This window comes from Pleurodeles waltl, chromosome 4_1 (assembly GCF_031143425.1).
Source record: "Pleurodeles waltl isolate 20211129_DDA chromosome 4_1, aPleWal1.hap1.20221129, whole genome shotgun sequence".
Classification (NCBI taxonomy): Eukaryota; Metazoa; Chordata; class Amphibia; order Caudata; family Salamandridae; genus Pleurodeles; species Pleurodeles waltl.
In genome coordinates, this window is record NC_090442.1 from 455,342,422 (window position 1) to 455,355,562 (window position 13,141).

Sequence of the window (13,141 nt, forward strand, 5' to 3'; positions counted from 1 at the left end):
ATGATAGCTCCGATCAGAAACCCAGAGCTGTATTTGCCAATAGAAAAAAGGTAACATGTAGGCAGGCTTATATTCTGAGCAAAGGAAAACTATGAAAATCAAAGGAAGACCAGTGTTTGACTATCAATATTTAATCAACCAAAGAACAAAGATGTTTCCAGGCATGGGCAAAGTAGGCCATGGCCCTGTGCTTGATGGAGCTCCCTCATACAGCCAGCCCTGTTCTACAGGGAGTCTTGCCCTGATGATCTTGAATAATTCTTTAACAGATTGTTCAAAACACCCATTTAATTTAATTTATTTTAATGTGGGTGATGCGTGGGAGTGCTTTACAGACATTTTGCAGTGACATGGTTTTTTTTTCATCACTATGCAACATACATAAAAAAGTTTCTTTTAGATCAAAACAGGGCCTCACTTATGAGAAATGGGTGAGGATTACAAAGATTATTTACAATAAAATTAGAGAGATGCTGTATATTCTAGTATTAAAAACATGTCACTATCTTTGAATATTAAAAGTAAACACATTTAGGCACGAAAGAGCTGAAAGTGCATCATTAATCCAAATTTGTTCCAAACAGAGGGCCCCACATTATGTTTGGCCCAGTGCCCCTTGAAAACCCTAAAATATCCCTGCCAAAGAAAGGACAAGAGCATCCAAAAGCGTCAATATAGCTGGTTTTTAAAAAGCAGTTGTGTATCAGAGTTCAATATTTCCTTAGTGTGTTTGTGATATACATTGTACTTACCATTCATCCCATCACACTTTGAGTTTGCAACATTAAAACAAGACGTTTTCATACTGGTAGGCAGTACATTCCACCATTTGTATTCCAAGCCCAACACTGGCTCTGTTCCAGCAGGACAGGGCTTGCATTCTGTGAAAAGAGATAACCAGGAACAAAAGTAAGTGCGTAGTCAAAATTAATCCTATAGCTGATCTTATAGTTGGATTCTATTTACTGTTTGTTTCATGAAAATACCGTTATTTACAGAGTACATCTGAACATTATATCCACATATAAGTTAAAGCTGTACTAAAACAGTAGGTTAGTGCTGTTAGCAAGAGAGAAAAATCAGATGTTTTTATCAGTTTCAATAAAGAGTGTGTGAGAAGTAAGGGGCAAGAGAGATACAAATAGATCGACACAGAAAAAAGAAAGAGAAATTGGGCAGGAGCGAGAAAGGAGCCGAGAACGCATGATGCAGTACTTTGAAGTGTCTTTGCTGGAGGAACTTATTGAAAACTGGTGCGTGTTTTCGACCAGTGTGGCTCTAGTGTGTGCAGCCTGTGTTCAGCTGTCTTTGGTGCCCTTTCGAGTGTGCACTCGACATTTGTCTTGCAAGGCAATTGGTATGATCTTCGGATATTGATCTGCAGATGTGGCCACTGATGGTTCATTTTCAGTGTTGTCCCACAAGACTGCCCAATGGCTTCAGGATGCTTTCTTTGAGCAATTCTTTCCTTTAGAAATGGATGCTGTGGCTCCCGGATCCCTTATATGTTTTTAAGTGGAATATTTTGAAAGGCTTGTTTGCTTTGCTTGTTGAGGTGACATTTTATTCCTTTAGTGTTGTTTTGTTAGAAGTGTGTCGTTTTGCGGCCAAGGGAAGGGTGTCGCAAGGTCTTCCTGGGCCTACCCTGGTTCTCAATCTTAGCTTTATATTTTACACTTTACAAGTTTTAGGATCCCATCACTTTTTAGCATTGACAATTTCTACACTTTGCACAATATTATTCCTAGACTACAATGCACATGCTGCTTGTTTTTAGTTAGCCTTTCTGTACATGTAATCTATACACTCTGTTCAAAGCTAGGGATATAGAACAAGATATCCTAGTGCTTGCATTTCCCATTTGGAGACAGCTTCTAACATCTAAAAAAATAACTGCTGCATCGGATCTGTACTTCCAACACAGTGTGGCTTTGAGTACACAAACGATAGACTGCCCCGGAAGGCTCATAGGAACACTCCAGCCACTACTGTCCTGGAACAAATCCTGTGATCGACATGCAGTTCTCTTGATGATCTTCCATCTTGCGGAGGATTGCCAACTTCACTATAGACTGGCACCTTGGCTCAACTCTCCAGGTATGGGGGTCTCCAGTTATGCCGTTAGATTGTCCACAGGCAGAGAGTACACCAGCTATGCTCTCACATTATAGTTAGTGGTAGATAGAAAGATATAGTTCTAAGATTATAATGGTTGGACTGTTTATTCTATTCATCATGTTAATAACGCTGGTTACAATGCTTTGTTTCATCTGCCTCATAATCACAGCTCATTCTCTCTATGCAAGAATACAATTGTTTTAATAAATGTTTGAAATAGTTTATTGGTAACTTTCTTGTGTTTACCTTGGGCTTGCACGAGTAAAGCAATGAAAGAGATAAGATTTGTTTCCACAACTTTCTTGGGAGTCAGAATGTCTTGTTTCAAGTTGCTGTAGACATCTGTTACCCTGGAAAGGTTACGGGTTCAGGTGAGGCACTATGGGCTAGCTAAAAATTAGGTCAGCAGCTCCTGATGGTATAGACAGACTCAGTCCTCTTGTTCCAAAGTTCTGCTGCCCTAATACTCAGTCCTACCATTTTAGTGGGAACCATATAACATCACCTTATCCTTAGTCAAATACATTGGTCAGTCTGCGTAAGAAGCTCCCTTTTGTTAGGGAATGCCCAGGGCAGAGAAGCCAACTACTATATACTTGAAATTAAAAAAAGCCCAAAGTTGCAGTTTACAATGAAATTTCATTTTAAGAAGTTAACGCACTGTCAGTATCACCTATGTAGAAACACAAATTTGGACTTTCAAGCTAGCAAATTATGGTTATTTGTGAGAACAGCATATACTGAAATATCAATAGACAATTGTTGTGTTCTGTAAAAAATATGAATCCATTTAGTGTGGACAGTCTATTATTGCTCCACCATGGGGTGATATTTTTCATGACAATATTTTGGACATGATGGGCCTGATTCCCAAAGAAAGTTTTAAGCATACACTAGGAGATTTTTACCAATATGTGGGTGTAAAACTCTACCCTGAAAGGGTAGGTTACTTTTTATTTTAACGTTTCCAGTGAACATGAAATCAACATATATTCTTTTTTGATTTGATAAATATATTTTGAGATTGAGAGGTAGTGTTCATATTTATCTTTTTAAAGGTTGAATAATTAAAGGAATTTATTGGATCTCTCTATATACCTTTTGATATGAACTATGTAACCTTGTTATTCAATAAGACAAAACATGGCTTCTCTGTCCTTTTAATTTTGAAAATGAACATATATATTGTTCGTGGCCAATATTTTAGGACCCCCCCTAGTCAATTGATGTCTGAATTCTAACATTTTATTTTTGACCTATGTTAACTGTAGGAACAACAATCTTTATAAAAATTTGAACCATTCTATTTATGAAAAATTCTGCTTCCCACTATTATCTTTTTATTCTTGGCAATAGTTTCACAAAGGGTTAGTCCTGCTTAAATCTGTATGCAAATATGTGTTGCTTATATTTAATTAAAGAGAATTATAATGACCGCAACACTAAATACTGTGGTAATCACTTAGTAGAATCTGTTGATATTTTGTTGACATAATTCCAGATGGCCGATTTAGATTTTTTTCTAGGAGCCCAATCCTACCTTACGCCTGATGAGTCACATGAAACATTTCTTATAGCTTTTGTTTAGATGTGTTTGTAATGTAAATTGTATACTTGTGTTTTTTAATATAATGTTTGTAATTTTTCTTTTACATTTTAATCTTATTCCTTCATTTGTCTTTATCCTCATTTTATCTTTGGGTCATTGGCATTGTACTGATGTCTCTACTATAAAAATATGAAAAAATCTTTGTATTAAAAGTAATGTATTATGAACTTCAAAGAATTGACAATTTTTTGTAGAGGTCGCAAAACATACAATAGTTTGCTTCAGTATTCTTTTAAATTACCACTAAAAAGTTCTACATTATAAACCTGATGTTTTATCAATGAACACTAAGTAATTCTGTCTCCACAAATTAACTACACAAGAGTTGGAAGGATTCTTGCACCTCTCAGAAGTCACATAGGAGGTCCATTAAGGGTTTCCTTCTACTTATTATTTGAGTGAAGTGAGTGTAGAGTTACTACTTTTCAGGAATCACAGAAATATCCAGGAGTCCGCACTGAAAGTCGTACCAGACACAGATTTTAAAATGGATTTCTGGTAAAGTCATGGGACACTGCCATCATGATCCAATTAAAGCTGAGCGGAGGTCTCCATAGCAGGAAAGTTAGCACAGGAGGAAAATGACCCACCTCCTTTCTTTCTCCAAAGGAAAAATATTTCCAGCTGAGAAGCCCAGTCACCTACATCCCACCAAATATGGGGATGACTCATTCCACCCCCCCCCCCACCCTGGGAAGGGATTAACACCAGAAATGTGCTGAAGTAAAAAGCTATGTTTTTCAGGCAGGAAAGAGGAATAAGAGACATTTGTGAAGTCCAAAAATATACGTTTGTAGGCCTTCCCAATCTTTCAAGGCTAGCCACACATTAGAAGATCTTGGACTGTCATATTCCCACCACTTGAGTGATACTTACAGGCAGGTGTGCCAAATCTGCACTCATGGTAGAGATCTCTGCAACCATATCCGTAAATGGGCTTTACGATTAAACAGAGGTTTACAACCCAATTTATCTTTGCAAATAGTATCCAATAATATTGTCAGATGATATTCTGACATAAATATGCTCGTATCACACCGTCTGATGCTCATGCTGGCTGATGGTCTTACCATACCAAATAATTTATGAATTTCAAGTCCAAAATGGGAAGGAGCTGCACTCCTGTTACTGTAAGGAAAGATAATTATTTTCTACAACAGCTACATGGCATACAGCCTTATGCTGTAACCTGCATTGTTTTTTGTAGACAGAAAGACAATTCCTCTCTTTCCCCTAGGTGATCAGTTGAATTGTCGTGTCCGTAACCTAATCCTCATACCTTTCAATATCTCCAATCACAACCTACATTCTTCTTCAATTCCCAGAAAATTTAAGTCTTTCACATTACTGTACAATGTCTATAAATCAACACAGCAATTAAAATGCTCTTGCTGGGCTATTATTCCTGAATAACATTTGGTTTTAAGAAGAGCAATAATAATCAAGAAAGTAAAGAAAAGAGAAACTTACCATGAAAGCAGCAGTAGTCACATGTACACTATCGGTTTCCAGTAATTAATGAAAATAATTAAAAGATTATATTAGATGAAAAACGTCATACCCTGAATGCCATTAGAGAATGATCCTTGTGGACAAGGAGAGCAAGATGATGTCCTGTTGCTGTAAAACCCAGGGTTGCAGGGTGGGCAATCTGTCTTCTGCCCAGAGGCTGGGAGCTTTGTTGCATTGGGAAGGTCTTCTCTGCAAACCTTTGGCTCTATCCATTTATATGTTATTTGAGTCTGTAAGGAACATAGCCAGCTTTTAGGTTATATAATTAACTCCTTAAAAAATACATTTCTCCACATCTCATACTCCAGGTTCCAAAGGTCAGTAGCCCTAGCCATTAGGCCACATCTCGTCCCATACCATTATCAAATTCAGAGAAACATTAACTACTTGGAATGTATTAGTCCCAAGGAACACTTCAAAAACATCTGACAGGGGTTTGAGTTTCAGTTAACTGTATAATAACAACGTCTACATGAAATCTAGAGCAGCAGTACTAATATTGATGACTTTTCAAAGACTTTTGACTGGAAAGGGGAACAAGACAGAAGTTACCACTTCAACTTTTACTGTCCATAACAGAAAGTCCATAAGTACAAAGGTTTTAACATTAAGGATGAGCAATGACCAGTTACTTGGAGCAGCAAACCAGTCGGGAAAAAGAGAGAATTAAATGAAGGATGTGTGAACAAAGGGAATGCCTCTGAATGTGACATAACCTTAAGTATAAGTATAATAAATGACAAAAACACTTGAAAGCAGTTTCAATTTATGAGATAAATTTTGAAAAGGTCTAAGTAAAAATGTTCTGGAGACAATGACAATTTTTTATTATGTGATAATAACCAACAAACAGTTTAAAATCGAAGGACATGTAGATATTTTTACATCAAATCCTAAAAAAAGGCATGCTACTTTACTAACATGCTATGTGCATAGCACAAATAAACAAGTAGACAAAAAACAACCGCCTAAAATGTCATTTAGAGTTTGGCAGATGGAATAAACTTTGTAAATCAATGGTTCTAACAGCCTACCAAGCTAACTATTCCCCTGCCCTGTCAAAGGTGGCAAAATCTTGCCACAGGGTCGCTGTCTTTCATATATCTGGAGGTCAACCCCATTTAGGGTAGTCTTCTTGAGGAACACTTTCTCTGCCTGGCTCTCAAGCAGAAATAATTGTCTTTACATGCCAGGAGAAAACTCCCTGCATGTACCCCATTTGCCAGATTGTTTGCAAAAAACAATCAGTGACGGTAGAGCTGGTAAAAACATGGATCTGGCTTTGAAATCATTTGTAATACAAGTGCTACCCCAATACTAATATACTCAATTCTCTGTCCTGGCCAATGGTAATCTTTTAGACATGCTAAAGATAGGTTCTTATGTGCATGGCAAATTCTATATCCTACTTTAAGTAAGCTATGTTTACAAAATCAAAATGTTCAATACTGTGCATCCTAGAGAATGATTCGGACAATTCTGACTGTGGAATGAATAGCTATTTGGCAAATTTTTCTAGCTGAAACTGTTTTTGTTCAAATGTGTACAAATGCACACAATTAATGTCCTAGAGAAAGTCACCCAACAAATGAACCACATCAAATGCTGTTAGAGACATTAAAGCCATGATGTTTTATTTAACACATATTAAGTTAAAAGTGTACCTGTTTTGCAGATGAGGACAGATTCTGTTTTGCATTTTTCCTTCACTATTAGGTGCCTGCTTAATACCGAAAATGCCACAATCTAATACTGCATGATGTTTGCAGGATAACATTGTTAATGTGTAAAAGATACAACAAAGTGAGGGACAGAATTTGACTGTACCTTTCCTTCTGTGTCACATGGAGTGTGGGTTTGAAAGTAATCCTTCTTTGTGCATGGGGGACGATCCAAGCACTTCTCTGATCCTTCATCTGAAATTAAAATAGAACATAAAGTACGGTTTCTAGTTATACCAAGCATTCACATCAAAATGCAAAGCATTTTATCAAGGAAATAGTACTTTATTCTTCAAAAGCAGATTATACGTTAGGGACTAGGCCAGGATGTACTAACGCATATTCTAGCAGACACAAATACATCCGGCCCTTATTTTAAAAATTTGCCTTACTCATTGGGATTCAAGTGCAGACACAAGAGCCTGAAATGTATTTGCCTGAATTACACTGACTCACAATAACCGAATTATTAGCCTATTGTACGCTTGTGGGCTTTCCCAGGGAGTGTGTGAAAGGTATGGTTATAGAAATATTATGTAAATCCAAGCTTGACCAGCAGCACGATGGCCAACTTCCTAAGGAGCTTACTGTAGTGCGGGGCCTTGGCACAGGCCAGCACTCGGCGTGTCAATCAATGGCCACTCAGAAACATCAATCATGCATTTACTGCTGTGGCACGTAACTTCTAGGACAGGCGTACCAGGTGCTTGTATTGCTAAGCGCTTAATGTGCTGAACTAAACTAACATGAGCAAATTAGTGGGGAGTCCTATGATCACTCCTCTGCTGGCTCACTTTATGACAAATACACCATTCCTCTGTTAACTTTAATCAAACCAAACCTAATACATCAAACTAATTACCTTGGGAGGAGGGTGTAAAAACCATTACACAAAAAACACAGCAGGAGGTCAGTGGTGGGGGAATACCTGTTCTTTGGGTGGTTTGCAGCCCAAATGGGGCTTTCAGACAAGGACGATTTTTATTTTATTTTTTATAACTGTGTGGAAAGTGTACGATTGCTCCGCAAACAGTACCTCAGGTGGTCACCTCTTCCTGCAGAGCCTTGGGGAGAGGCGACAGATATATGACCCTCGTAGGGGGTTCTGCAAGTGGTAACAGGGGTCGTTCTGGACCTGTCAGGGCTAGTAGGGCTCTCTGCTCAGGCAAGAGCGGGGAGCAGCGGGGTCATGGGAATTGAATTTTCCTACAGGGTTCAGGAAGGCATTGGGAGTGTGTGATCATCACCTGAGTCTGCTCAGTCCTGCTTGAAGAACGAGGCACTGAGGGTGATTTCTTCATCTTGTCAGCAAGCAGTGTTCATGGTCCCTCTCCATCTTATGATAACTTGGGATGACATTTGAATGGCAGTCTAAACTTGCTTCCCTAGTGCCCGTCTTTCATGAATACCTGGTAACCGGGACACATGCTGGATGGCCAAGCCCTGCGCGTGGTACTGGCTTTGTGATTGGTGTCTCTCGCCTCCTTTGAAAGGTCCAGGCATCGTCAATGGGGTCTGGTATTTATTATGGATGATGTGGGATTGTGTCTGGCATGCCCAACTGCTTGCCCTGTGGTGGAGTGTGGGTCTGACGGTATTCCCTAAGGAACCCATAGATGGCCTATTCCAGGGGTTTGTGGCTGGCATGATCAATGTGTAATACCTTGTTCAGGGTGCACATAAAGCGCTCCACCTTCCCGTTAGCATGAGGCCAGAGAGTGGTTACCTTGGTGTGGCAGATGCCCCAGGATTGTAGGTACTGTGAGCTATTATCTCTGGAAGGGTGGATTATTGTCTGTTTTGGGTTCTTTCATGAGCCCATGTGTGGTTATCCTCTTCTCCATTTTCGGGATGACTTTCATGGCTGGTTGAGACACAACTAGCTCTATTTCAGGGTACTGGGTATAGTCATCTATTAAGACAAAGGTATATAATCTGTCAGGGAGATAACAAAAGCCTAGGCTTGTTCATTCCCAGGGTTGCTGGGAGCCAAGTTCAGGGAGCATAGAGGCTGGTGCTTCCGGCCAGACACTTGGCACTACTGACAGGACCTCACGGCAGACTTCACCATCTTATCTAGGACCATTAACAGGTGAAAGACACAAGAGCATGATGTTTTGAGATAGAAGTGATTATTATGCATCTTTTACATTCAGGAGTTTCAGCTTCAGCCAACACCCCCTTGTCGGCACCAATCAAGCTTAACATAAGTATTTGATAAACAAGCTCAAGTCCAAGGTGGAATTTGCCACAATTTGGTTTAAACTATGAGGAGGAAGAAGAGTGTAACTAAATCAGATGAAAGTACTAGTAAGCAACCCCTGGCACATTTCCTAGTATTCTCTAGTTATATAAATATTTTAAAGGAAATATATATATATATATATATCTCTCTCTCTCTCTCTCTCTCTCTCTCTCTCTCACAGTATATATATATACATATATATATATTTATTTTCACTGAAAAAGTCCAAGGTTACAACTACATTATAGTTAGATTCTGAATTTACTCGTACAAAACCATAGAAATTCAGCAGTTATAGTAAGTTCTTTCAAGTAACTATAACTCACGCCTTCGCCATGCACAGTTTTCTTATCAATAATTTTATTGCAAATGTTGCAGGGATAATATCAAAGAGGCCATACATGATCTCATCAGTGATATAATATGTGGAGTAATTAGCTGTGCATGGCAAAGGCGCAAGTTATAGTTACCTTAAGGCGCGAGTTATGTTTACTTGAAAGAACTCTAACTATAACTGCTGAATTTCTATGGTTTTGAATGAGGAAATTCAGAACCTAACTATAACGTCCCTGTAACCTTTGTTTTTTTCAGTGAATTTCTATGTTTTTTTGTTAATATAAAGTAATTTTAATTACTATACGTTATTCCAACCCCGCCCCACATGGCCAGACCTTGCAACAAAGCCCTTATAATCACCCAACCACTTGCCACACATGGCCGTTGGCCGTGCACTGTGCAGGTTGTGCACAGGGCCCGTCTCTGTCAGTGGATCTGTGAGTGGGTGTGTGAGTGGACACATGAATCTCTGAGTTCATGTATGAGTGAACGTATTAGTGTATGAATGATCCTGTGATTTTCTTTCAATTTTTTTTATTTTCGTGAATAATTCATGAAAATTCGTAAAATTTCATGAATGTCACACATGGTGATTACAAATTATTTTAAACCCATGATTTTCTCCTAAAATACACCTATATCACACCCCTTGGGTCAGGGTACCTTCAAGCTGACCCCTTATGCCACTTTCAATTAGGAATTTCACCCCCGGGGACAGCGTCTTGTGAAATAAAATGGTGGCACCAAATTTCTAGTCAGGTTGCTGTCAGGCACTTTCAGCGCTTCTTTTCGCATGTGTATTCATGAAAATTCCTGAATGTTCATGAACTATTTATGGAATAATCGCAAAGACCCTGCAGCCAAAGATATACAAATTTGGATTTTCATAAATTTCTCAAAAACTACTGAACAGATTTACACCACATAAGTGAAAGCATGACCTGAGTACCAACAGCTAGCTTTCTGCCAAACGTGGTGTAATTCCGTCCAGTGGTTCGGGCTTTAGACATGTCTAAAGGTCCTATGGAAATTAACATGGGAAATGCAACTTTTTGACCCCCCCACCCCCCCTTTTTTCTTGGCTTCCGCTTGACGATCTAACCAGAAACTTTTCATGCACTACAAGAATCACAGGCACACTTTTTTGGAAAATTTCATGAAGATTCATCAAACGGTGCCAAAGATATAGGCAAGTCAAAAACTGCTTTTTATATGGAAACATAGTCCTAACTATAACTACCTAATAGCGACCGCCACTAAGTAATATACATATATTTTTTTCACTTAAAAAAACAAAGGTTACATGGTAAAGGCCATGCACAGTTTTTTCAAATTTTACTGTTAATATTACAGTGATATCAATGATGTTGTCAAAGAAGTCATCATTGCCGTAATTTGTGGAGTAATTAGCAGTGCATGGCGAGGGCACGAGCTATAGTTACTTGAGATAACTAACTATAACTGATGAATTTCTATGATTTTGTATGACTAGAATGTGAGCCTAACTATAGCGTCCCTGCAAACTTTGTTTTTTTTACATGAATTTCTATGTTTTGTTTAAATTCTGTTTCCTAATTTTAACGTCACTGTAACCTTTGTTTTTTTCAGTGAACACCAATATGCACCCAGCTTTGCACCATGCATTGCCTTTGCCCGTGCACAGCATGGGTTGCTCGCAAGGGTTGGCCTACAGCCAGTCCCTGCAGCCAACCACCTAACCCTACTCTGCACACAGCCCTATGGCCGTGTGCAGCCGGACTTGGTGGCAGCCGATCTCTCTAGGTGTGAGAATAGCTTTAAGAAGATGTATCTGGGGGTGAGAGTGGGTGTGAGAGTGTATGTCTCAGTGTGAGAGTGCATACATCAGTGTTTTAGTGGGTGCATCAGTGTGTGCCTAAGTCTGTGAGTGGGTGCATGAGGGTGTCAGTGGGTCTGTGAGTGGGTGTGTGAGAGTGAGTGGGTCTGGGAGTGGGTGTGGGCCAGTGAGTGGTTGTGTGAGGGTCTGACTGGGTGCACAAGGGTCTGAGTGCATCTGTGAAAGGGTGCGTAAGTGTCTGAGTGGGGGTGGGGGTGGGAGAAAGAGATTTAAAGTGATAAAAAGAGTAACATGGAGACAGTTTTTAAGGATTTGATGTATGATATACTTAGAATGAGATATTTATGCACAATTTTAAAAGAAACTGTATTTACCATTTACAAAGAATGAGATCACCTTTTATGTGACCCATAAACATTTTTACTTAAAAAATAAAAAATAAATAAAGATGGTAACGAGTCCAGCTGGACTCAAACCTTCCATGCTCAGAGTTAAGTTCTATTCAGATTTTTTTACAAATTTTTTTTTAAGCCCTTTAAGGGCTATCTAGGACTGCGAGGGAGCCCTTTAGGGCTCCCCAGTGGTCTCAACCTGTTGTTTTTTTTTTTAAAGAACATGCCCTTTACAGGCTATCTGGAACCACGGGAAAGGTCTCAAGGCCTCCCTGCGGTCTCATTTCTTCATCTAGCAAGGAGCTGCTTTAACAGCCAACCCAAACCTTTCATCTCTGTTCCCTGCACGCAGGAACAGAGATGAAAGCTCCACTGTTTGACAGCGGGACCTACTTGACAGGTCCCGTTGTCAAACAGCAGAGTGTTTGCTGTGGCTTCAAAGCTGCAGTCAAGCCACAGCAAACAGCTATGTCCTGGGGGTGGGCACCCTGGAACATAGCAGGAGCCAGACCTGGGGGTTGGCGGTCTCCAGGGCCATCATTGGCTCCCCGAGGTCCCCCTCCAAGGTGAAGAAAGCCCCAGGGAGATGTTGGTCCCAGGGCTAATGGGGGTCCAAAACAGACCACCTTTGTATTGTTCACTTTTTGTCCCAGGGAGGGGGTGGTCCCTGGGGCAGTGGGGGGTAGAGGGACACTCAGACCATTCACACAAAATAAATGTAGCCCTGGCCAGGGAGGTGGTGGTGGTCTCTGGTGCTGCAGGGGCTGGGTGACCCCTGTATTATAAGTGTGAAGCCCCAGGGAGGTGGTGGTCCCAGGGGCCATGTGCCCCCCCCCCCCACAGTTAATTTTAATCAAGCCCTGGGGAGGTGGCGGTTCCAGGGGCTTGGGAGGAAGCAGGCGGGCCTCCCCACTCCATTAAGTATTTTTGCCCCAGGAGGTGGTGGTCCCAGGGGCACTGGGGGAGAGGCAGCCTCCCGGCACTTTATTTTAATAATGCCCCTAGAACTTGGCTCACCTGGGTGCTTAAAGTTTTGCCAGATTCGTGGATCCTCTGTGACTCTCGTGAACATTAAAAAAAAAAAAAAAAAAAAAAAAAAGTTTTTTAGCCCTGGGTTGGTCCCTCTGGGACCCCACCACCAGTGTTAAGTGGTCAGGGTATCTGTACCCTAGCCCCTTTTCTATATTCATAACTTTTTTTGTGGGGCTCAACATGGCTTATCAGCCAATCAGATCTCAGCACGAGATTAGGAAGGTTCACAAATCCTTTGCATCCCTAGATATACAAATTTGGATTTTCCTTAATTTATCTAAAACTACTGAATGGGTTTACACCAAATAACAAAAGGGCTCTTTCTGGACCAAAAGTTATCATTTGCCAAATTTGGTGTAA

The 13,141-nt window shown here is 40.1% G+C and overlaps 1 protein-coding gene across 1 annotated transcript in view; it reads right to left on the bottom strand.

Moving 5' to 3' along the window:
• The window catches only part of ELAPOR2 (endosome-lysosome associated apoptosis and autophagy regulator family member 2), a 402,503-nt gene that overhangs the window by 190,509 nt on the left and 198,853 nt on the right, over positions 1-13,141 (bottom strand). The window contains exons 8-10 of the mRNA XM_069228716.1: positions 7,067-7,155; positions 5,289-5,469; positions 753-881 (exon numbers count right to left, since the gene is read on the bottom strand). Of these exons, the coding sequence (XP_069084817.1) occupies positions 753-881; positions 5,289-5,469; positions 7,067-7,155 (399 nt within the window). The remainder of the gene's footprint in view (positions 1-752; positions 882-5,288; positions 5,470-7,066; positions 7,156-13,141) is intronic.